At 53.6% G+C, this 21,044-nt stretch overlaps 7 protein-coding genes across 7 annotated transcripts; 3 read left to right on the forward strand and 4 right to left on the reverse strand.

The window, feature by feature from the left end:
* Positions 1–284: 284 nt before the first annotated feature.
* LY79DRAFT_509861 (WD domain-containing protein) lies at positions 285–3,305 on the forward strand (the record flags this gene model as incomplete). Its single annotated transcript, XM_060554096.1, has 1 exon — positions 285–3,305. One exon carries the CDS (start codon positions 285–287, stop codon positions 3,303–3,305), a length of 3,021 nt encoding a protein of 1,006 aa, XP_060417035.1.
* An 885-nt stretch (positions 3,306–4,190) lies between these two features.
* LY79DRAFT_545445 (Rgp1-domain-containing protein) lies at positions 4,191–7,080 on the reverse strand. Its single transcript, XM_060557176.1, has 2 exons — positions 6,346–7,080; positions 4,191–6,291 (listed from the first exon to the last, which is right to left on the reverse strand). Exons 1-2 carry the CDS (start codon positions 6,875–6,877, stop codon positions 4,370–4,372), a joined length of 2,454 nt encoding a protein of 817 aa, XP_060417036.1. The 5' UTR covers positions 6,878–7,080; the 3' UTR covers positions 4,191–4,369.
* A 223-nt stretch (positions 7,081–7,303) lies between these two features.
* On the forward strand, positions 7,304–9,176 carry LY79DRAFT_627227 (uncharacterized protein). Its single transcript, XM_060562121.1, has 5 exons — positions 7,304–8,135; positions 8,199–8,403; positions 8,458–8,550; positions 8,602–8,779; positions 8,830–9,176. Exons 1-5 carry the CDS (start codon positions 7,733–7,735, stop codon positions 8,980–8,982), a joined length of 1,032 nt encoding a protein of 343 aa, XP_060417037.1. The 5' UTR covers positions 7,304–7,732; the 3' UTR covers positions 8,983–9,176.
* A 407-nt stretch (positions 9,177–9,583) lies between these two features.
* On the forward strand, positions 9,584–10,747 carry LY79DRAFT_679880 (uncharacterized protein; the record flags this gene model as incomplete). Its single annotated transcript, XM_060564530.1, is given in 3 exon segments — positions 9,584–10,089; positions 10,107–10,216; positions 10,479–10,747. The coding sequence occupies 3 exon segments, from the start codon at positions 9,584–9,586 to the stop codon at positions 10,745–10,747; spliced, it is 885 nt and encodes a 294-aa protein (XP_060417038.1).
* A 647-nt stretch (positions 10,748–11,394) lies between these two features.
* On the reverse strand, positions 11,395–12,950 carry LY79DRAFT_80081 (uncharacterized protein). Its single transcript, XM_060565132.1, has 5 exons — positions 12,401–12,950; positions 12,145–12,346; positions 11,984–12,087; positions 11,819–11,931; positions 11,395–11,767 (listed from the first exon to the last, which is right to left on the reverse strand). The coding sequence occupies exons 1-5, from the start codon at positions 12,798–12,800 to the stop codon at positions 11,606–11,608; spliced, it is 981 nt and encodes a 326-aa protein (XP_060417039.1). The 5' UTR covers positions 12,801–12,950; the 3' UTR covers positions 11,395–11,605.
* Positions 12,951–13,683: 733 nt separating this feature from the next.
* On the reverse strand, positions 13,684–15,176 carry LY79DRAFT_80106 (uncharacterized protein). The gene is made up of 4 exons (XM_060565133.1): positions 14,618–15,176; positions 14,369–14,558; positions 14,076–14,313; positions 13,684–14,010 (listed from the first exon to the last, which is right to left on the reverse strand). Exons 1-4 carry the CDS (start codon positions 15,009–15,011, stop codon positions 13,903–13,905), a joined length of 930 nt encoding a protein of 309 aa, XP_060417040.1. The 5' UTR covers positions 15,012–15,176; the 3' UTR covers positions 13,684–13,902.
* A 166-nt stretch (positions 15,177–15,342) lies between these two features.
* LY79DRAFT_510208 (RNase3 domain-containing protein) lies at positions 15,343–19,939 on the reverse strand (the record flags this gene model as incomplete). The annotated part of the gene is made up of 6 exons (XM_060554143.1): positions 15,343–16,634; positions 16,688–19,141; positions 19,192–19,444; positions 19,494–19,542; positions 19,600–19,628; positions 19,688–19,939. The coding sequence occupies 6 exons, from the start codon at positions 19,937–19,939 to the stop codon at positions 15,343–15,345; spliced, it is 4,329 nt and encodes a 1,442-aa protein (XP_060417041.1).
* Positions 19,940–21,044: the final 1,105 nt, after the last annotated feature.

The raw sequence follows: 21,044 nt of genomic DNA on the forward strand, positions 1-21,044 counted from the left end.
ACTGACAATGTCATCGCAGCTTTGAATCCTCTTAGACACCGACCGCCAGCGACCTCGCTCTCTCACTCTCTTTCTCGTACCATTTCATATCGCTCGGCGCGCCTACCGTTAGTTCTTCCTCTTGCTTCTTTGTCGATGACGACCAATTCGGCATAACGTCATTTTTTCCCCTTGTTTTTTCATTACGCTTCCTCCGTCACGTCATCCAACTGCATGACCTCTGCCCCGTAACTCTCTACATATCGTAATTACACAACTTGCGTTTGCGAGCCAATGGCAACACAATGAACGCGACTCCAACGAACCGGCTCAAAATCACGCCGGGTAACTCCCCCTACCTCCAACGACCGAGCCCCCGGACTCCCCTTCGCGGACCCTTTCCTCACGAATCCCGCCTCTCTCTCAAGCGCGTCATCGGCACCACCTGTGCCTCGCCTACAGGCTTCGACACCGTAAATTCCTCTTTCGCATACATTGCGGGGGGCGCCGTCGTCGTCGTCGATGTCGACGGCCAGCACTACGCCCAGCGCTTCTACCGCGCCCGCCCGACAGCCGCCCCCGTCTATGGCTCTGCGCCTCTATCTCATACCAACCACTCGACGCCTTCGACCCCCAAGGCCAACGACAGCAGGAATCGGGTCGTAGCTGGTACCCGCGACTCGCAAAGCTGGACCGATTCGCCCGGCTCGACATGGACGAGCCGTGAGCGCATTAAGGCGGCGACGTGCTTGGCCCTGAGCCGGGACGGGAGGTATCTGGCCGTGGGCGAGACGGGCTACGCCCCGCGCGTTCTCATCTTCAATCTCGAGGACGCCTCGTCCGACGTGCCCCTAGTTTCTATCAGCGAGCACGGGTTCGGAGTGAGGGCAGTGGCTTGGTCGCCTGACACTAAATGGCTTGCTTCTCTGGGCACTGCCAACGATGGCTTCCTTTTCATCTGGCGAACCGACCCCCGTACTGGCTCTGCCAGGCTGTACCAGCAAAACAGGTGTACGTCCACCATCAAAGGCATGGTATGGATGGGCAACAGCCTAGTCACGCTCGGCGTGCGGCACATCAAGATATGGCGGGTCGAGGAGGTCCAATCCACTTCGCCATCCAAGCCCAAGTTCAGCGACGTCAGTTCGACACCTCAACCATCCCAGAGACTCCTTGGTGGTCGAAACGTCCTTCTCGGCTCGCTTCTGGAAGCTACCTTTAGCTGCGCAGCCGTAGTCGACGAAACTAGCATCATTATCTGCTCCGAGGCCGGCGACGTGTGCATGGTCGAGGACGATGGCAAGCAGTCGAGACTCATCCGGTGTCTCAACGTCGGATTCCTAGTCACTTCCATCACCATCAGACATGCTACCGCATATCTGTCAGGAAAAGCCGGCCAGTTTGCGACGCTCAGCGTGAGGGCTGTCCTCGATAGCCTCCCGGACGCAGTCCTTTCCAGAAGCGTCGCGCCGTCTGGGTTGGTGGCTATGGGCTTTCTCACAGAAAATCTCGTCACCGTTGACGAGAAGCACACTGTCGACATCTGGAGCTCCAACTATCTGCCAGGCAAGACCGAGGGTGACCCTTCTCACATTTCTATACCTGGCCATGGGGATCAAATCTTGGGCATCCAGGCCTTGTCAAAACCGAACGACCAAGACGCCGATTTCATCACGTGGTCCGGTTCCGGCAGAGTCATCTTTTGGGATATGAAGGGGACGATCAAGTGCTCTATCGAAGTGCCCATTGAACAGGTCATCCCTGAAAACGAGATGGACCCAGTAAATCAGCTCAATGTGGTCCGAGCCACGAGGGCCGGCAAGATGCTTGTAGCAGCCGACAAGTTTGGGGTCCTCAGAATCATGGACCTGTCAACAAAGGAATGCCTGCTCGAGACGAAGGCGCATTCCTCGGACTGCCAGGGCGTCACCATCTACGAGGACGACAACAAGTTCCTGCTGGCGACTTGCGGCAGGGACAGGACGGTACAGCTCTTTCATCGTACATCGGCCGGGGAGTTCCGGCACTTCCAAACGCTAGAGTTCGCTGCCAGAGTCGTACAAGCGCTCATTCCGGCAAACAACAAAATCATGACTTGCTCTCTGGACAGGACTTTGCAAGTCTACGATATTGTCTGCAAGCCGGTCGACGTCGACGAGATCGCGGCCCTCCCTTCCCGGACAAACATACTAAAGGCAGCGCCGACGTCCTTTACCCTCGGCCCGGACGACAGAACTGCATTCGTCTCAATGCTGGACCGTTCGGTCTGCCAGTATGACCTCTCCAATGGCAAGCTTCTCAACTGCTTCAAGTGTGTCGACGAAGGTGGATACGAGACTGCCATACTGGACTCTCTGATCTTCAGCCAGCCTCCGGGCAAAGACACGGGCGTTCTTCTCGGCGTGTCCAACACGGACAAATCTGTGCGTCTCTACGATGCTCAATCTGGCCACTTCGTAGACAGGGAATGGGGACACACAGAAGCCATCAACGGCGTCACGTTGGCAGAGGATGATGATGGCTCCCAGAGGGTCATCAGTGTCGGATCGGACGGTACTGTGATGTTTTGGGGCATGGAAAGCGAGGACACCGTACCTTTCTCCATTAGCGGGGACCCGTTGCCAATGAAAGATGGACCCGCCGCTGCCAGGCTACCTCTGAGACGCGTACTCTCAAAGGCCGAACTGGCAGAGTTCCAGCGGCCCTCTTCCGCGCAGAGCGGTCGTCGCTCGCCCCCAAGGACCATTCGCAAACGGACGTCTCGGTATGGTCTGGGCAGCAGCGCCAGCACACCCAAGACGGCCATACAAAGTAGCCCGCTGGCCGAAGATACACCATCGCGACGTTCCTCTGGCAGCCAGTCTGGCAGCCCGCCTGTTAGCCCAAAGTCGAAAGTGTCCGGACGGCCCTCTCTTCCGTCCCTGGGCCTGCCGCCGAAGAAGAGCTCGCCCAACCTGCGAGGCTTTGGCAGCCTCAACATGTCGACCGAACAGACTTGCCGTACACTGAGAGCGTATAGAAAGAAGCTCGCGTCTACGGATCCTCTCAGCGAGGATGTCATCTTCGAGCTCGACCAGGAATTGCGCCTGACTTCTGCCGCTCTTGGCGACCGAGCTACGAGGACAAAGGCTCTACATGACTCGGCCCTCCTCAGCGGCCTCCTTGACCAGTACGAGGAGCGTCTGGCTTCCATGCTTGACGAGAAGCTGCGGAACACCTTCCAGTCGAGAGAGATTTCCACTCCAACCGAGGAGCGAGAGGAAATACTCATCGTCCCGCGGTCAGACACGGGCGGCGACGAAACCACCTCTACATCACCGTCATGACACACACTCATTGTATCATTATTTTCATACACTTTTCCCATGCATTGTACACTACTTGCTGGATATAACGGCGTTACTTGGACGGACAATTCTGGCGTTTCTTGATCGGGAAACATACATTTATCACCTACAGCACGAAACCCGGCTTTGATTGCCTGCTCGACGCCGTGGACTTCCGGGATGATTCTGGCGGACGGGGTGACACGCGCCGCCCCTTTCCCTCTTTTTTATTTGTTCAGTACCTATCGGTCTACCATAAATTTCTCGAAACAACGGCAGCAGCGAACCTTTTCATTTTTTCCCTTTGTTCTTGTTTTGATTGCAACGGAGATCCCGCCATACAAGGGAAATCAGTGACGGCAGGCGAATCGGAGCTTGGAGTCTTTTTATTCTGTATTGGCCCTGGGGATATTGATTGGGTAACAGACGGCGAAGTGAGGGGCATTGGCGGATGATGAAAATCCAGGAATAGATGGATATTTATGGGAAGGGGGAAAGGAGGAAGTCGATTTTCTCACTGAATCTTTGCGCGGACGCGTTTGTGGTTCTTGGACATAATGTTTGCCGGGTCGCAGCCGCCATTTACTTTTCTTTTTCTTTCCTTTCCTCTTTAGGGAAAAGCATCAGAATCAAAGCACAAGGCGAGGCCCCTTTTCTGCCCGTCATTTGACCACTTCAACAGCACTTTCACAGGCCTCCTTCCCGATGAGACGTAACGCTACTAACGTCTGACCAGCAAAGCCGGCCCCGCATGATATTCGCATGGCAAATTATGTACAGGCCGAAAGTTAAGACTTGGCCTCCTCGGTCAAGACCGCCGTCTGATATAAGGAAGAAAAAGCTGTGTGATTTTTTGTCTAACCGACTCGGGGGGGGGGGGGGGGGGGGGGGGGTTGCGCCGTGTTCCCAAAAGAAAAGAAAAAGAAAATGAAGGACAAACTGGGTTTCTATCCAACGCCGCAAATGGGCTTTGCCTGCCTGCTCTACACGTACACTGCGCCCATCGTGACGACTCCCAGCTAATACCGTCACCGCCACCCCGCGAGAAGGAGTGTCACGGCTCATCAGACCACGAGGCCCTCCTCCAGCGCCTCGTCCCGCTCCAGCTTCTCGAGCCCCGTCGCCACGGCGCCGTACACCCGCAGCGGGACCGCCACCTCGAAGCTCTCGCAGGCCAGGTTCTCGACGGCCACGAGGACGAGCCCGCCGCGCTCGTCCCGCGAGATCTCCTCCAGCAGTGGGTGCGCGCTGGGCGCCTCGCGCTCGAGCTCCGTCTCCTGGCTCGGCACGACGAACTCGACGCGGATCTTCCACTCCAGCGAGACGCCCGTCGTGACGAACTCGGGCGTCGCGTTGATGGGGATCGTTGGCGTGAAGACCATCCTTCGGGAGTAGAGCGTGGCCTCCGAGGCCGACACGTGGACCTTGCGCGTGACGCGGTGGATGGACGCCTCCGACCGGATGGCCAGATGGGACTCGACCCGCTCTGCCGACTCCAGACACGAGTGCACCGCGTAGCAGGGGACCTCGGCGTCCGTGAAGTCGATGGCCATCGTGGCGACTTCGCCCAGACGGTAAGAGGGCCTCGTGAGCATGACCACGCCCACACGCTGTCCATTGCGGGCAATCTCGAAGCGGTTGGGGCTTTGCTGACCCTCGGACGTCATGTTGCTGCGCATGATGGCCAAGTTGATGGCATCCGTCGCCGTCGTGGCGTCTTCAAACACTGACGGCCGTCGCGACCCAGGGTGCGCCGTGGGTGATAGCAGACCCGCATGCGACCCTTGTCGTGGCCTGTTGAGAAGCTCGTCGACGTAGGTGAGAAACTCGTTAATAGTCGCGTCCGTCTTGGACGCCTTCAGCTTTTTGATCTCGCTCAGCGTTGACAGCTTGTCGACAGCCTTGACCTTTGCCTGGTCACGGAGGATGATGTAGGGGCTCATGAGGTCGTGGCCGAGAATCTCCCCGTGGCTGTTGACGCTGCCCAGCACCCTGAAAGGTATCTCGACGGAGCGTACCTGTTGCTCTTTCGAGCCTCCCGCCCGTTGCGTGCCGATGACCAGGTTGTAGGATATCTTTACCGCTTTCCCCTTATGTGTCGGTGGCAGTCCCTTGGGAAGTTGGAACGAGTACTCGAACGCTTTGTGCTCGCCTGGACCAAGGTTCAGGTCCACAAACAGAATCGACTGCGGCGTCGAGAGCAGCGGTACAGACTTGGAGCCCGCGATACCGCGCATGTCTTTGATGCTGCTGACTTCCCCGGTCCCAAGAAGTTCTCCGATCGAGTTGCTGATGCTTCCCCAGCCAAACCCTCGAAGGAGTCCACTATCCCTTTTCGAAGGTTCCACTCCTATGACACCGCCTCCTTGACCGCCTACCACGCCCTTCCGTTTGACTTGCTCGAAGGGAGCCAGATTAATGAGCGACCCATCGAGGGTGAAAGAGCCCTGGATCTGGGCGTAACCCATCATCAGCGACTCCGGTTGCTTCGGATGGTGGGATGCGAAATGCGACGGCCGTCGAAAGTGTGGCGGCCGCATCGGGCCCCTTGTGGGCTGCGTCGGATACTCGGATACCAGTGTTTCTGTCGAGTTGTTGCTCATTGAGTAAAACTCTCCACTGCTTCGTGGTGTCCCCCCTCCCATGCTTGTTGTAGAGAGTATACGCATGGCCGGGGTTGCATGTTCGTTGTAATTGGTAGTGATGCCGTCCTTGGATCGTATGACGAGGCTTGGAGGCACTTCGGTGTTTGGGCTCAATAGCCCATCGTGATGTGTTGCTATAGGTGTGCTCAGAGTATCTGACAGCGGAGACTGAACCATCGGGAACCGGAACTCCGTCAGCGCGTTGTTCGGCGACCTTATAGAGCGTTGTGTGCCAACTACGTTCGGAGTATTCGGTACGGTGGAGAATCGCGAGGTCGCCGGGGGTGAGTCGGACGCAGAAGTCGAATTGAATAGAGGCGAGCTGATATGCCTTGGTGATGCTGCGGCGTGTTAGCAATCAGACCGCAGTCGACATGAAGCGACGAGACACTGACCAGAGTGAGGGGCGGTAAGACCCTGGCCCAGAGCTGCTCCACGAGGGACGATCTGGAGGCTGGAGGCTCGCCCATGACCGCGACCGGGCCGATGCGACTTCACGGAACCAGCATTGCTCTGGTTGTCGTCGTGTATTGTGCTCGTGGAGCCAATCGACACGATGGAGACGGACTTCTTGTGCCCATTGCTACGATGTTCGAGGGCGCTAGGGGAGTGCGACGGCGGCCATGGTACTGAACCTGCGCGGCTTCGTGACTGGGCTGCCGGAACGTTAAGGGATAGGGCGGATCGGTGACCACGGGTCTGAGCAGAGTTCGGCGGGGTTAAGCCGGCGCTGGCCTTGCCTCTCAGCAGTGGGGAGACATGCCTCGGGCGGTCGGCGGGTGAGAGTCGCTGTGATTGTCGTTGTTGATTGGGATCGCGGGCAATATTCTTGAAGGTGATGGTGCACTTGATCTCCTCGCCAGCGAAGACAGTCTGGTCGTGCCAGCGGATAAAGACTCGAATGTTGCTGGAGGCCTCTGGAGACATGATGGCGCTCCTCCCGTCGGAGAGGAGGGGGAGAGAGGCGAAAAGGAGAGGAAAAGAATCAATTAATTGTTACGACGGATTAGCAGGGCATTACATGTCTGGCATTAACCATCATCGCGTCTGGGCCCGTGGATTGAAAATGGACAAAGAGTCCTGAAAGGAGCATCCAACGTCATGGGTTTCCGAGTGGGCGGGAGACGGAGGTTGAGCGAGCTGGGCTAGCTCCAGTATCGCTACGAGTCGGACGGGGGCTCATCGGCGCGCCCTGCAGGGGTTAAGTCCACATCCCCGTTTCCTTACACGGGTTTAGCGTCACCGTCGCCTCGGCCCCTTATCTCAGCAGGCCGACCCGCTTAAATGCAACGGGGTCGGGTCGCAGTACGTACCTTAGCCACGGCTTGACCTCTTCCACTTACACGGAGACCTCCATTATTGTATACAATATTACTGATATTTTGGCTGTCTATAAGTCATCGTCATCTCTGTATTCTACATCTTCTACCTACTGTCATCGTTCCATAAGTTTCATCAAGATCAATTGATACAGTTACCATGGATGTGAAGCTTGCTGGCAACCTTTCCTTCCCCTCCCATGGAAGGAGGTATCCTCAAGACAGCACCTTCTCGCAAACTGATTTGGAAGGAGCACCTGACTTCGGAAGGCACCTACCTATACTTGCGGCTTCCAGTTCCATTCTCTTTTCTTTCATCTGTCCCATTATTTTCCTTTCTTCCAATCCTCTCGTTTTCATTCCAAGCACTGTCATCGGTCCTCTTGTCTCTACCACTCCGAGCCTTTTGTCGTAGCACCAAGGTCCCGTCTTTTCATTCCATTACCATGTCATTTCCCACAAGATGGCGATAATAGACACTCTTCCAGCAGTTGACGTGTCCGTTCGATTGAATAACTTCTTCGACAACGCAGCTGAATACCCGGATCCGAACCCCTACCGTCAAGAACGATACCTGGGAGGGTATGAGCGCTGCTCCCGCAACTACATCGAGAGCCAACATGATGCCGAATTTTGCATCCATATCCGTGTCATAGATGAACGCTCTATCGACCACTGGGTCTATGATGACTATGGTTTTCTATTCTTCCTTTACATCGATGGGATCTTCATGGGCAAGAGGTTTTGCCAGGGGAAAGACTTCAACCGAGGACAGTGGCGCTTCACATTCTCCTCTAGAACATACCCAAACGCAGAACGCTCCTCTCTCGTCAAGAGGAGATTCAAGTTTCGGTCAATTGTTGCTGGTGAGCTTCTCTTCGACCTTTGTCAAACAATGGCTCAACTTCGCCTGCTGATATGGTGTATAGTCGACGACGAGCCAACGGACGGCGACTTTCGCAGAGCCCGCGACATTGGCACGATTGAGGTGAAGCTCAAGCTTGGAAAACTAACCCCCATGGTCGATCGTCGGCGACGCAGAAACCTTGAGAGAGACTTTCGTGAGCCAGATGTGGATCACTTTGAGATCCCTGAAGAGGCACTCAAGGGTCGCCCTATCTACCACGTCACTTCGTGAGTAGCTAGCTGACCTCCTCACCACCTCTTCATCTAACGAGTAAATTACAGTTTCGCAGCTCCGGAGAGTTTACCTGGAGGCCCCCCACGTGGCAATGCTCTGAAGACCACCACAGGGGCACTACTAGCGACGTATAACTTCAAGTACCGGTCGGAAGGTAAGTGATATGCTGATAATGTTCTGAGTTGATGGAGGTCTGATATTAATCCAGAGGCCTTAAAGATTGAAGGCATTATTCCCCGGACACCAAGTCCCGAGCCCGCGCCTCCGCGCAAGGTCCGTTCTGAGAAGTCAGGTGATGTTCCTCGATTCGAAGACCTACACGACTATGAGGTGGAGCGACTTGCTCGAGAAAGGCTGAGACAGCTTCGGGTGAGACACTAATCTACCAAAAATCGATTTATTGACTGACATATTCTCAGGATGAGAGACTCCAGACGTCCAGCTTGAGAAAGCGCACGTATGATGACTACTGTGACCTCACAGAGGAAGGTGAAAATGAGCCAGCACCACCTTACAAAACCATCAGAGTAGAAAGTGAACATGATATCATTGATCTCACAGGTGGCTACTAGAAATGTATGCTGCGAGGTTGCAAGGACACTATCAGGAACAAACCTGTGTACAGCCATGAAATATTTCAGGAGTCGAGCACAAATACAGATGATTGCAGAAACTGCACGCACACTGTGATCTAAACTTCATTGTCTGCTTCCATGTATCATACATTGTAACCAACCTTACTTGAGCTGTGAAGAGGGAGAAAGGGAAGAAGAGAGACAGGGAGAGAATAATAATTGGCGGTATTGTGGCACTGAGCTCGTCTTCCCATGCACATCGTTCATCGCAAGTCAAAGTCAATTATACCTCCTCCGTCTGTCTTGAAAAAAGGACAATGGGATGGAGCGGTAAGTATTTAGAGCTCAAAGCTACCTTCTTTCGGCCTCAAACAAAACGCGCTGCGTGGGAAGGGATGTTATTGACCGCCAATGTTATGTAGAAAGAGCAACCTCTCCGCTGAATACCCGGAGACGCAGTGGCCTCTTTCCAATTCGACGTCCCCTCATGTCAACCAGGTTCTGCAGCAAACCATACTGAATACATCTAAACAAACCCAAGGGTATCGAAACGATGACGGGCCTCAATTTCGCCCTGTATATCCGGGTTGTGATCAAGATGAATGGGCAGAAAGTGGTGGAACACGACGATCCAGATGCGATCAAGACCGCGCATGAAGCGCCACTCGTCTGTTGTAAGCTTATCGAAATCAAGGGGGGAGCCTCATTCTCCATAGACATCCTCCTCGGCCGCGGCATTCGAGATATCCTCGCCTCTGACGACTCTGCATTGATGGCCGTCGTCCACCTCGACTCCCAAGAAGTCATTAGACGTTTGGTAACGAAGAAGACGTTGGGTTCTGGGAAAGCGCGAAAGCACCGTCTCCTTCTAGAGGGTGTTCACGAGAAAGATGGCAAGTCAAGACCAGCGTTGAAGAGATTCCGATTCGCCACGAGCGACAAGAATGGCAACATCCCCAAGGGCAGCATCAAGGTCGACGTGTACATTGTCAACATACTCAGTCAACCAGAGAGAGGGCAGCTGGTCGATATAACCTCTTCAGGCCCACCGCCTCAGGCCATCGTGTCAGTCTCTCTCCAAACACCAGCTCAGGACGTTTCTAAGTACTGACAATGAATAGCTTCGAGCCCAACAAAACCAAAAAGTCTCAGGCGGCCAATACCTATGATATTAACAGGTTAAATCATGGAAACCCATTAGCAAGCTTCATCTTCAAATACCAGACAAAAAGTGAGTGTGTGGTGTTCAGTTACGGGCACTCTTCCAGGTTCTGACTTTTTTTCGTTAGCAGGGACTCCGCCCGCTAATGTCAAGCCGGAGTGTAATAATGAGAGAACCGATGAGGACTTGATCGAATTGGACGATATTTGGTCAGCTCCAAATACATCTCCAGTCATTAGCACGGAACATAGCCTACAGAAAACACCCGGAACGATGCTTACATCCGGATCTTTACTGAATGCGCCTCGAATGAATTATCAAGTCCACACAGCGACGAAGCTCTTCGACGACCTAACACTAAGTGATTCGGAGGAAGAAAAAACCGAAATGAACCGCCTGTATTCACCTCTTCAGCCAAAGGGGTTCTTGGCCGAAATGGGAGAGAAAAACGACCATGCTAAGACAGAAAACGACAAGACCATCTCAATCCAGTCGGGTCATGATATGAAATCTACCGTCCCCAGGAAGAGGAAAGCCGTCTGGGCATTCGACGAGAGTTCTCCGCCGAGACCTAGGAAGGTGATTGCGCTATCAGAGTAATAAACCCGACATCGGCTGGTGTCCATGGAGAAGAAGAGGCCGATTGAAAACGAGCAGTGTGAGGAGTGTACTCAAAAGGCGCGCACTATCGGAGTCGCCTTTGTGTCTATCTCAGCTTGGTGGAATAGGAGGTATCGAGTATTGCAGATGTGGAATATACTAGATTGAGTCTATCATGCTATTCTGTGTCTCCAATGGCTATGTCCGATCCATCTCATTATCGAAATGGTACGAATCCAGCAACGGGGTCCACGGTATACCCTAGCCATAAAAGTCATCTTAAGGCCTGTAATCCTCATCGCAAGGAGACGTTGCCTGAATTGATTTGTTATTATGGCTCTCATTGTTATGCCAGGGGATTACATTTGCGGAGGTTCTCAACGAGAAATCAACGCAACGCGGGTGCTGCTCTCGAGCATAGAGTCAGATGTGGGTAGCAATTGCACAGTAAAAAATGATTCATTTTGTTGTGACATCTGATATCTGAAATCCGCCTTTTTTGATGTCCTGCCTCCTCTTCCCTGCAGACGAGACGATACAGATAGGTGCAATAAGAGGGTATACCCGATTCCGCCCCTGAACTCCTGGAAGCAAATATATGTCGCTCGTGTCGTGGTAGTCTCAAACCTAGCTACTCCCCAGAGCACGTCCGGCGATACTCTTAATTTTGTGGACTGACGGCCCGGTGCTGGTTGGACGACCCTGAAGTGCTTGATAATTAAGAAAAGAAGTCATGGAACCGCGCCGGAAGGAAACGAAATTCGGGCCGAGGGCGAGTGGTGATCATTAACCATCCTCCCGTCATAATAGTAGACAGCCAGTCGTCAAGGAAATACTTTGGGGGAAACAGAAAGGCATCTAGTCGTCAGTGAGGTCAATAGCCACACGGTTGCCTTCGATCTTGATCTTTTTCCACTCCCGCTTAGCGGGCTCTTCCGTGAGGTCGAGAATCTCCGTGTATTCTCGCTTGATGATTGGACGGCGGCTCTCTCGCTTGACGGTTGGAGAGCTACGGCGATTCTGCATAAGGTCAGCATTTCGCTGCTTGGTGAAAGAGTCGGGGATACTGACGTTGATATCGTCGAGGCGTTCCACAGCCAATCGGCGAATTTCCGCCTCGGACAACCCGGCAATGGGCTCAGGGCTCGGCGATCTGGGAATGATCAACTCCTTGTGCAGTGCGTCTAGGGCGAAATTAGTGGCTGTCCCAGGAGCTGCGGAATATTGGGCGCAGACCTCGCGAGCGGTACTTGAAGCTGAAGGCCGCAATCGGGTTGTAGTTATTGAGATATTCCGCAGTTACCGTGGGCCTCCGAGAAACAATACCACCGTCGGCGAACCTTGTCCGTGTAAGCACGAACGGTTGTTCTTACTTTTGAGAGTACGGAAGAACTCACGAGGTGCCGTGAGAGACTGCGCGGCCCTTGAGAGCCTTCTCGGCAATCTCAAAGTTGCCATCCTGCGCATCATGGTAGTGTCTGGAATTAGTGTACCTTGAGGGCCCGGTGATGATTATGGGATAGATGAACACCTCAATGACGCCCAATAGATTTGCTTTTGCGGTGTCCGCCTTGACCCGGTCATTTGCAGCATCATCAACTGAGATGGAGTCAGCAAGGGGTGCCTGTCGCATCGGACGAGGTCGTAGCATACACGTGGTGACCTTGGAGAACTTGAATTTGTTGAGGCGATCATAGCTCGAAGTAATGGACCTCTGGCGAGAGCCTTCAATGATGCCTTCCCAAACATAGAATGGGTCGTGATTGAGAAAGCGCTGGGCCTCGCACACGGTGCCGTCTGCACGTTTGCCGTCGACGTATAAGGTCAAGGCGAACGCGTGGTCAGGGCCCTCCCAGCGATGGCTGTTGTCGACCTGATAGCGGATAGAGAAGAAGGCGTCGTCCTTGGATTCGATGTAGCGGAAGGTGCGCCAACGGGCGTTTTTCCGGTTGGTGTCGGTTTCGAACCCATCCGGGTCATCATACTCAGTGGCGTCTCGGCCGTCCACTCGGACGGTGACCTTGACGCCGGGGAAATCGCGGATGATGGCCATCTTGGACCGAGCGTGGGGAGGCGTTCAGTTAGGATGTGTCGTGCGTTGTCTGGAAGATGGTTGGTGCAGGCTGTCTGGGAGGGGAGGATTGACATAAAATGATTGAATAGCTTTAGGACGAGAAGGGGAAATTGATAAACCCACGTGAAGTTGGATGGGTGTGAGCGCGACCCAACAGGCAAGCAAGTACTGTTTGGCAGAGTTTCAGTTGCGGGCGCCTTACAGCAGGTTGCGATCGCAGTGTAATTGGTTGATTGTCGGACAAAAGTGGACCCCCATCAACTGTGATGCCACTAAATGCTGCCTGCCCCTTTTCCATACATCATCATCATCATCCGTCAGGGCGTCGCATAAAACCGTCACGACCTGTACCGGTTCCGGACTGTTCTTCTTCCTGGCTTAAGCATGAGTTTTATCTTTACGAGAGGACTCGCCTTCCCCATGCACTGCAGCTAAAGTCCGATGCCATCAATCTCGACCAGCTCTAGAATTGGAGCCATGCGGAGTAGCGCCGGATATTTGCAGATCATGCTGCGCCAGCGGCCAAGAGTGGGTTCAATACCATCAAAGGAGCTCCCCGCCTGAGCATGGGTGAGGTAAAGATTCGCCTTGCCGCATGACTTTTTGATCTGAATACAGCTGTTTACCTCAAGAAATGGATGCATATGATTAACCTTCAGAGAGTGTAAATACAGTCACTATGAACTGGAGGACACTAGACAGACACTAGGCAGTGCGACAAATACTAATGTGTGTATATCTGGTGAGATCAACAACAAATCTAGTGATTTCTTTTCCGCAACGTATGATCACAAATTGATTTCTGAAGTGAGTTGAACGAGACGTGAAAAAGCCGCTTACAAGTAGATGAGACTTAAACAAGCCAAGAAATCCCCATACCGTTTGCTCAAGTCGTGGGCCTCATATAAGCCATAATGTCAATGTAGTTTTGTGTCTTATTACCCATGAAACCAGTAGACCAAGTAACGAAACAAGCATACCATCTCTGTTGCTCTTCAACCAAGTAATCATACTCTACCACCTCCCAGATTCTTCATGATATCTCATGCTCTACCTCAGAAGTCGTCCGACGATAATCGGTTCACTCGGTGAGATCGATGGCACCATCTGAAGTGGTCTTGTATACTTTGGGCATGCGGAGTTCGTTATCATCGTCTGCCTCCCGTTTCACACCAGCCTTACTCTCCAGCTTCACCATGGCCCGTATAGGTATCAGCAAATGTCTTTCGTGACCGTTTCTCAATAGGTACATACCAGCTGGTCGAGACGTTCCTGTGCCAGTCTCTGGATTTCTTCCATGGGAAGATCTGCGGCGTTTCGAGGTTGAGTCTCGGGTGGGGATTCGGGAGACGGGTCACGAGGGATAATCCCCTCAATCTGGAGAGCCATCTTGGACATGTAACGGAAATTGAACCGGGCAAGTTGGACCCCCCCATCAGGGTATGTAAACTTCACAGGGTTTGTCTTGGGAGTATTTCGTCCCTCTGAGAAACTGTTTGACACTGATAAGCGATTATGAGTACGATTCGGAATGGGGTTTGACTAGCCTCGTCCCATGTGACAAATTTTTGCCCTTCATAGCTTTCTCTGCCAGCTCCGTCTTCGTTGTTACATTACTTGACTTCTTGAGTACTGATTTTCTGCGTATGTTGTCGACACGGCATATGGTGACCTCAATATTGCCAAGATGCTTCACAACTTTCAGGTCCTCAACGACGCGAGCACCACCCTCATCGACTGTCCATATGATCAGGCATTATGCACGGCAGATAAGAGACTGTTTTAGCGAGCCATACCTTGTTTGATTTTGGTAAACATGAAAGGCTTCAAAATGAACTGCCGGGGGTTGGATGAAACGTAGGTAACTCCTTCCACATGCCGCCGAAAAACCTGGCCTTGGAGTTCGGATTTACGGTATACCTTGGCTGCGAAACGCTTCCCGTCGATGTGAATAGACAATTTAAGTCCTTTTTTGTTTTTTGCCCAACGGCGAGCATCTTTGACCTCGAAGTGGACAGAAAAGTTTGCATCGTCTTGGCTCTCGATGACTTTCGCGATGGAGTGAGTTGCAGCGCCGCTGCTTGCTGAGGTTTGGGGAGGGTTAGGATCGTCATGTTCGGGACAATCTTCTTCTGAGCCATTGAGGCGAATGGACACCCTGACGCCTGGAAGACCGTCGATGACTGCCATGGTTGAAGTCGGATATCAAGTCGCAAACTGCACGTGGATTGTGTTGTTGGTCCCGTGCAGTTTTGATAATTGAAAGGCGGCGAGGGGAAGAGGCCGTGTAAATGTGGACGGGGAACAAAAGAGATAAACAAAGAAACATAATGCGATTTGAATGTAAGAAAAAAACAAAAAACCAGAGTTTATTAGGAAGGAGCGACGCGCTCCTGAAATGGGAGGGGCCAAAGTGAAGTGGCGCGATGAGATCAAGATCGGAAAGAGCACCTCGAGGCAGATGCTGGACTGTGAATTAGGCACCGCGCTCACTTGCAACCTTTTACTAGTCACTCGCGTGCTACATGGCTGTGTCCCTATCTTTTAGCACCACCATGCCTTGGATCTTCTCCGCTATTTTTTCCGCCTTTAGTATGTTTACCGCCGCCTCGGCCGCCTTGACCTTGACCTCCTCCCGGGTGATGCCCCCGTCGACCTCGACGACGTACCGGGTGCCGACCAAGACCCTGCACAGGTACTCCTTTTCCCCGCCCGCGTCGTCGCTCGCCTGCCGCGTGTCGAGAACGTAGGTGACTCTCTCCTTGTCGGCGAGGTGACCCAGCTCCTCCTTGGGGTGCAGCACGTGCACGCCGTCCCGAAGGATGCGGTCCAGGTACCCCGTGATGCCGAAGCGCTCAACCACCCGGGCGCATACGTCAAGGTCTCCGGAGTCGATGTACACGGCGCCGAGGAGAGACTCGAAGATGTCCGAGTAGAATTTCCGGAGCTGCATGCGCGCGAGGAGTGCCCAGGGGTACGTTTTGCCCCGCTCCATTGAGTCGATGATTTGGTCCCTGAGAGCGGTGTACCGCTTGTGCACGTTGATCTGCTCCAGGCCGATTGCGGGCGACTGGTGGCGCATAAACTTCCACAGGGGCAGGGCGAAGCGGGAGTGCTGCAGGTCAGGCTCCTTGCCGGTGTTTTCACCGAGGACGACTTCGTCCTGACCGACGGATTGCTCCAGGGACAGGAAGCCGAGGAAGTCGCCGTTGACCATGGCCGTCTTGAGGAGGTGCATGGTCTGGTGCGGGAGCGGGGGCTCGACGGCGAAGAGGCGGTTGACGACGACGTAGTCGAGGACCGAGTCTCCGATAAACTCGAGGCGCTCCAGGCACCCGAAGGGATTGCCGAGGTTGAACGAAGCATGTGTCATGGCTTGGATGAGAAGCGTTTTCCTGTCGAACTCGTATTCGATGAGCTGCTCCAAGGGCTCAAGGGTCGAGGGCAGCTCTACGTCCGGGGGAGAGACGTTGTACAACGCCAGCCTGCAGGCGTCCGGAGTTCTCCAATTGATCTGTTGGAGGAAGATGGACATGCACTTGAGCGCCTTGTCCAGGCCGCCGTCGATCATCGAGGCCCCTATAAGCGCCTCGACGATGTCTGCGAGCGTCTTTGTCGATATCTTCCTCGTGGACTTGTCTTGACCGCGACTAAGGACGCTGTCCACGTAGATTGGGCGCCATTTCTGCCCCGTGAACGGCTTGGTGAGGATGTACCTGTCAAGCCCGTGCTTAACGGCGGCCTTACAGAGAGTCGAGTTGGACACGATGGCATCTTTGTGGAAGGAAAGAAGCCGTTCTGGCCATTGCGGGTCTGGGAGGCGTTAGCATGTGCGTCTTGTAGCAGACATGATGTGGTTTACTCACTCAAGGCGGCCACGTTGATTGTAGTGGAGAACTTGAGAATAGAATCTCCGAGAAACTCAATCCTTTCATAGTTGGTAGGCTCGGCAGCACTCCCCGTGCTGATGGCTGTGAGTATCAGTGACAGGTCCGAGATCGCCAACGGCCTCAAGAGACCCAAAGATAGCTCGCGCGCGACAAGGCGGGTTTCGATGTGATGCAGAATGGAGGGTATCAGCACCCCAAACTGGGCATACTTGGCTGGTATTGTGTCTACCTTTGCCCATGGCATAGGGTAGACTCGGTTGTATGGCTTGGAACTACTCGGACTTTGACCGGGTTCGCTCTGCGGTCGATGGAGGAAGTCTGATCGACGCGACCATTTCTTCAGTGCTATATAGGGCACGTCTTCGGGCGCCGTTTCGAACTCGTAAAACGTCTTTTGTACAGACTGGGGCGCCGGCTTTTTGGGGATGATGCCGTCGTAGATATGAGGACATCCAGACTGATCACGTATGAAGCACGTCATATCGTGTGCCGACATTTGTCCTTGGACGAACTCATTGGCCCCGATTTGGGTTACAGAGAGATCAGCGCCGTCAACCACGCTGAACCTAACGACCTGCTGAGCGTCTGTTGGCATCCAGCGGTGGCTGTAGGGCAGGGCGAGCAGCACAGCCGTGTCATCTTTGCCAGTCAGCTCGTCGATGGGAAGCTGTTCCCCGAACTCGAGTGACCAGGTGGTAAGATAGTCCAGATGAACGGATATTGTCTGCAGCCCTGGAATCCAGACGGGAAGGACCATTTCGTACTCTCCTTGGAGAGCCCCGGCTGAGTCCTTGAGTAGGATGCGGGTCGACCGCAGGCTGTCCCCGACTTTCCAAGCCTCGGCCACCTTGACCCAAGCATTAAGCAGACCATTAGCCTGAATAATTGCGGGTACCTTGCCAGCACCAGGTACGAAATCCTCCGGCCTGAACGGCAAAAGATTGTCGTTAACGAGCCCTGCCTTGTAGAGACCGACATAAGCCTGAAACGCGGCGTCTTTGGTGGCGTTCTTCTCCGACTTCCACGCCGTTTGGCTCTCGGCGGTACGGACATGAGACGGGAGATAGCTCGGTAAAACCACTGTGGCCCTTATATCGGGATCGTCTACTGCGCCGAGCTTCTTGATGATGTAGTCGGGTCTCCAGTCGATGAACTCCCCTGGCGACAGAATCCGGCAAAGATGGTCAAGATGCTGTTTCGCATTGTCGGGATCCAAGACTGCCCCTGTTTGGTTGATCATAAAACTCATCTCTGTCGACTCTTTAGTATCCTCGACCTCTTGGAGATGCTCAAGCTCTCGCTCTTGTTCTTCATACTGGCTCTTCATCTCTGCCTCCAGAGCCGCCCATTCCCTCTTAGCAGACCCCCAGGAATCATGCAGCATCAGGAGTTTCGAGTCCTTCATCCGGGCTCGCCCGCGGCGTTGAATGAAGGATTTCAGGTTTGGCGGGTTATCAAAACAGATGACCACGTTACAGGCCGGTACGTCAATGCCTTCCTCAAGGACACTGGTCGCAATGAGCAGGTTGGTGTTCCCATTTCGAAACTGGTGCAGCGACTGCAAGTCTTCACTCCGAGAGAGATCCCATATGTCTCTCTTCCTGGCCTGGAACTGCGAGGTGCCCACCATGGTCCCTATCCGATACCGAGCCCGAAGCAGCTTGTGAGATGTGAGCAAGTGGCACAAAACCGAGACCGTCGCCCTCTCTCGGACAAAAACAATGCCCATGATGTCGGTCTTGTCTTGCAAGAGCTGCTCGATAAGTAAGAATACTTTTTCTGACAGAACATCCCGGCTAATTGTCTCCTCCGACGGACATTGGCACTCGACCTGACTGAGAATCTTGACAAGGTATTCTTTCTCGCTATCCTTCCATGTGTTCAACCAGATGCTCTGTGACCGAAGCGCAGCCATGAACCGTGATTTGACTACCCAGATGTAATATTCTGCAGCCCAAGGGCCAAGGTCGCTGAATATCTGATTCGCCTGGCGGCCAAACGCCGTCATTTGGTTTTGAGTATGGGTGTCGTAGCTTTCCAAAGCCGCCGCGAGGGCGCGCTGGCTACGTTCGGTCCCCTCCGATTGAAGGTGGAGAATATAAGGATCATCCAGGATATCAAGGCTTTGGATGGCTTTCCTCAGGCTCTGCAAGCTGCCTGGACGGTCGTAGTGTCTATGAGGTTGGAAGGAGATGTAGGTCATAGTTGGCTTCTTGACACAAGCAAGGAGATCGCTGCGATGTACTGTAGGGCTTTTGCAGACGGCATCCAGTGTAGCTTCAAGGGCGTTGATGCCCTCGACTTTGGAGCCAAATGTTGGACTTGCCGTCAAACCCAAGATGTGAGGTGTATAACGACCTTTGCTCTTCTCTTCGTGATAGAAGACCGTCATGATCTTGCTCCCCGGAGACTTACCGATGCAGTTATGAGCTAGTCCAACGTCAGCCCGCACAGCTTCGAGAGAAGTTCTGATGGCATACCTTCGTCGAAAACAATCAGGGACAGCCTCTCCATACGCACGAATGCATGCGACAGTGCATCAAGCAATATCTGATATGTCGACACAACGATCCGGACATTATGAAGTACTTCGTCCCACGTTCTTTGGTCCGACCAAGAGTCGACATTGTCATCACCACTGAGGAACTTGATTTGGACCTCGGGAATTTGAGACTGGAGCACCGCGAACTGTTGGGCGCATAGTGATACCGTGGGGGCCAGGAACCAGACGATCTGTCTCAATAAGCCCAAGCTCTGTCAGCTCAGAGGGAGTCAAACCAACATGCTTTGATGAAGTCCTTTCCACCTCTGCCCTTATTCGCAAGACAGCTCTGTCAAGGCCTGCGTAAGCACCATGCAGCGAGGAGTATCAAAGCAAGTCCACCTACACCTGTGTTTTGCCACTCCCGGTGTCCATCTGCGCGGGTGTTAAATGTTGCCCGTCATTTCTTCGAGGGTTGATTGGTATTCACGTACAGCTACGATGATGTTTTGCCTCATACTTTGGGCAAACATCTCAGTTTGGTATGCTCTTGCATTCATTATGACCGGTATGCCTGGCGCGGGCTCGTCTGAAGGCAACGAAACCTCATTGTCCAGGAACACATCCTCGGCGGCGGCCGAGAGGACGTCTTGGTTTTGAGACCAGGAGGCCGGTACATCAGCAGGCATCACATCTTCTAAGGGGCCAAAGCCGTCGTCTGAGGACGATTGGGAATAGCCAGGCATTGTCAGACGGCTGCTAGCGTGGACTTGAAGATCCATCCCCAAGGTCCTAAACACAGTCCTGGGATGTAAAGTACTTTCAGGGTAGCCAAGCAGAATCGTGCAGTTGCAGCCCTCCAGAGTACCTGGCCGTATGACAAGACTACCCCGGCAGCGGTGTGGTCGGCCTGAGTCAATCGGACAGTGCCAGGTAGCTAGGTAGGTGTAGGTTCAAATGACGCGACTCGCGGATGAGATTTAGCCATGCCTTCGGGAACCCACTAAACGAACTCGGATGACACGGAGGGCCTAGACATGGGTGGCTCGATGCAGGGCTCGGGTACTGTTGGAGTGTAAAGGATGCGGTGCAAGGCCGTAACTGGGACTCGCGAGTGCCTGGAGACGATGGTTGGCTAAATTGAGAAAATTGTGGGTAGTGCTGCGAGTCTTGTTGCGACAGCACTTGCGTGTGTAGATAGGCACAAAAGTCCTTGGAACACCTAGGTAGGGAGGAAAATGTTGTACCCGGGACAACTGATGCCTATCTACCTAAATATGTGCGGGGGTCGTACCCTCTCGTTGCCTGCAAGTGATGTATCGCTGGGGGAAACCAGTCTCGAAGCCCCGTGTGCGTGATGGCAGTTGCGTTCGCGCGTTGGTTTCCAATACTATGCAGGAGGCCGGCCAGCCCACCTTCGATGCTTAGGCAGCTTCGTAACGAATGACGCACGGCATGATGGAGTCATCTTGGCTCTTGAGACGGGAACTTTTGATAAGTCGTCGTAAGGGAAGATGAATCCGGGCGAATGAGGATGTACCTATCATGGTATCTCATGGCTCCATAGCGTCATCCCCGTGTGCCGAGGAGGATTTTCATAACGGAATATGCCTACTACTGTACAACTTCGATATCTGGTTTCTTTTGTTGGTGGCCTCAATCTTGAAAGGAGTGCGGGACTTTGGGCATACTGTATGCGGCTCGGAGGAAAGAACCAACGAGTCTGACATTGGCGCTGGCGAATCATATCTTGGACTTTGGAGGGGTGAGGCTACCTATGTACCTTCAGGAATAATTGCCCACAACCGCCCTGGGGGGGACATGGTCTCGTCGGGGGCCGATCCGAACCCG

The sequence above is a fragment of the Colletotrichum navitas genome (genome assembly GCF_030913465.1).
Source record: "Colletotrichum navitas strain CBS 125086 chromosome Unknown LY79scaffold_13, whole genome shotgun sequence".
NCBI lineage: Eukaryota > Fungi > Ascomycota > Sordariomycetes > Glomerellales > Glomerellaceae > Colletotrichum > Colletotrichum navitas.

Excerpts from the sequence above, each read along its gene's own strand:
- LY79DRAFT_80106 (XM_060565133.1), bottom strand. The coding sequence starts at position 15,011 with ATGGCAGTCATCGACGGTCTTCCAGGCGTCAGGGTGTCCATTCGCCTC. Across the intron at positions 14,314-14,368 it reads AATTTGTCACATGGGACGAG|TTTCTCAGAGGGACGAAATA; the intron begins GCTAGTCAAACC and ends AGTGTCAAACAG. Across the intron at positions 14,011-14,075 it reads AGGAACGTCTCGACCAGCTG|CTGGAGAGTAAGGCTGGTGT; the intron begins GTATGTACCTAT and ends GCCATGGTGAAG.
- LY79DRAFT_80081 (XM_060565132.1), bottom strand. The coding sequence starts at position 12,800 with ATGGCCATCATCCGCGATTTCCCCGGCGTCAAGGTCACCGTCCGAGTG. Across the intron at positions 12,088-12,144 it reads GCAGTCTCTCACGGCACCTC|GTTCGCCGACGGTGGTATTG; the intron begins GTGAGTTCTTCC and ends TACACGGACAAG. Across the intron at positions 11,768-11,818 it reads AACGCCTCGACGATATCAAC|AATCGCCGTAGCTCTCCAAC; the intron begins GTCAGTATCCCC and ends GACCTTATGCAG.
- LY79DRAFT_627227 (XM_060562121.1), top strand. The coding sequence starts at position 7,733 with ATGGCGATAATAGACACTCTTCCAGCAGTTGACGTGTCCGTTCGATTG. Across the intron at positions 8,551-8,601 it reads CTAGCGACGTATAACTTCAA|GTCTGATATTAATCCAGAGG; the intron begins GTACCGGTCGGA and ends GAGTTGATGGAG. Across the intron at positions 8,780-8,829 it reads AAAGGCTGAGACAGCTTCGG|GATGAGAGACTCCAGACGTC; the intron begins GTGAGACACTAA and ends ACATATTCTCAG.
- LY79DRAFT_545445 (XM_060557176.1), bottom strand. The coding sequence starts at position 6,877 with ATGTCTCCAGAGGCCTCCAGCAACATTCGAGTCTTTATCCGCTGGCAC. Across the intron at positions 6,292-6,345 it reads TCTTACCGCCCCTCACTCTG|CATCACCAAGGCATATCAGC; the intron begins GTCAGTGTCTCG and ends AACACGCCGCAG.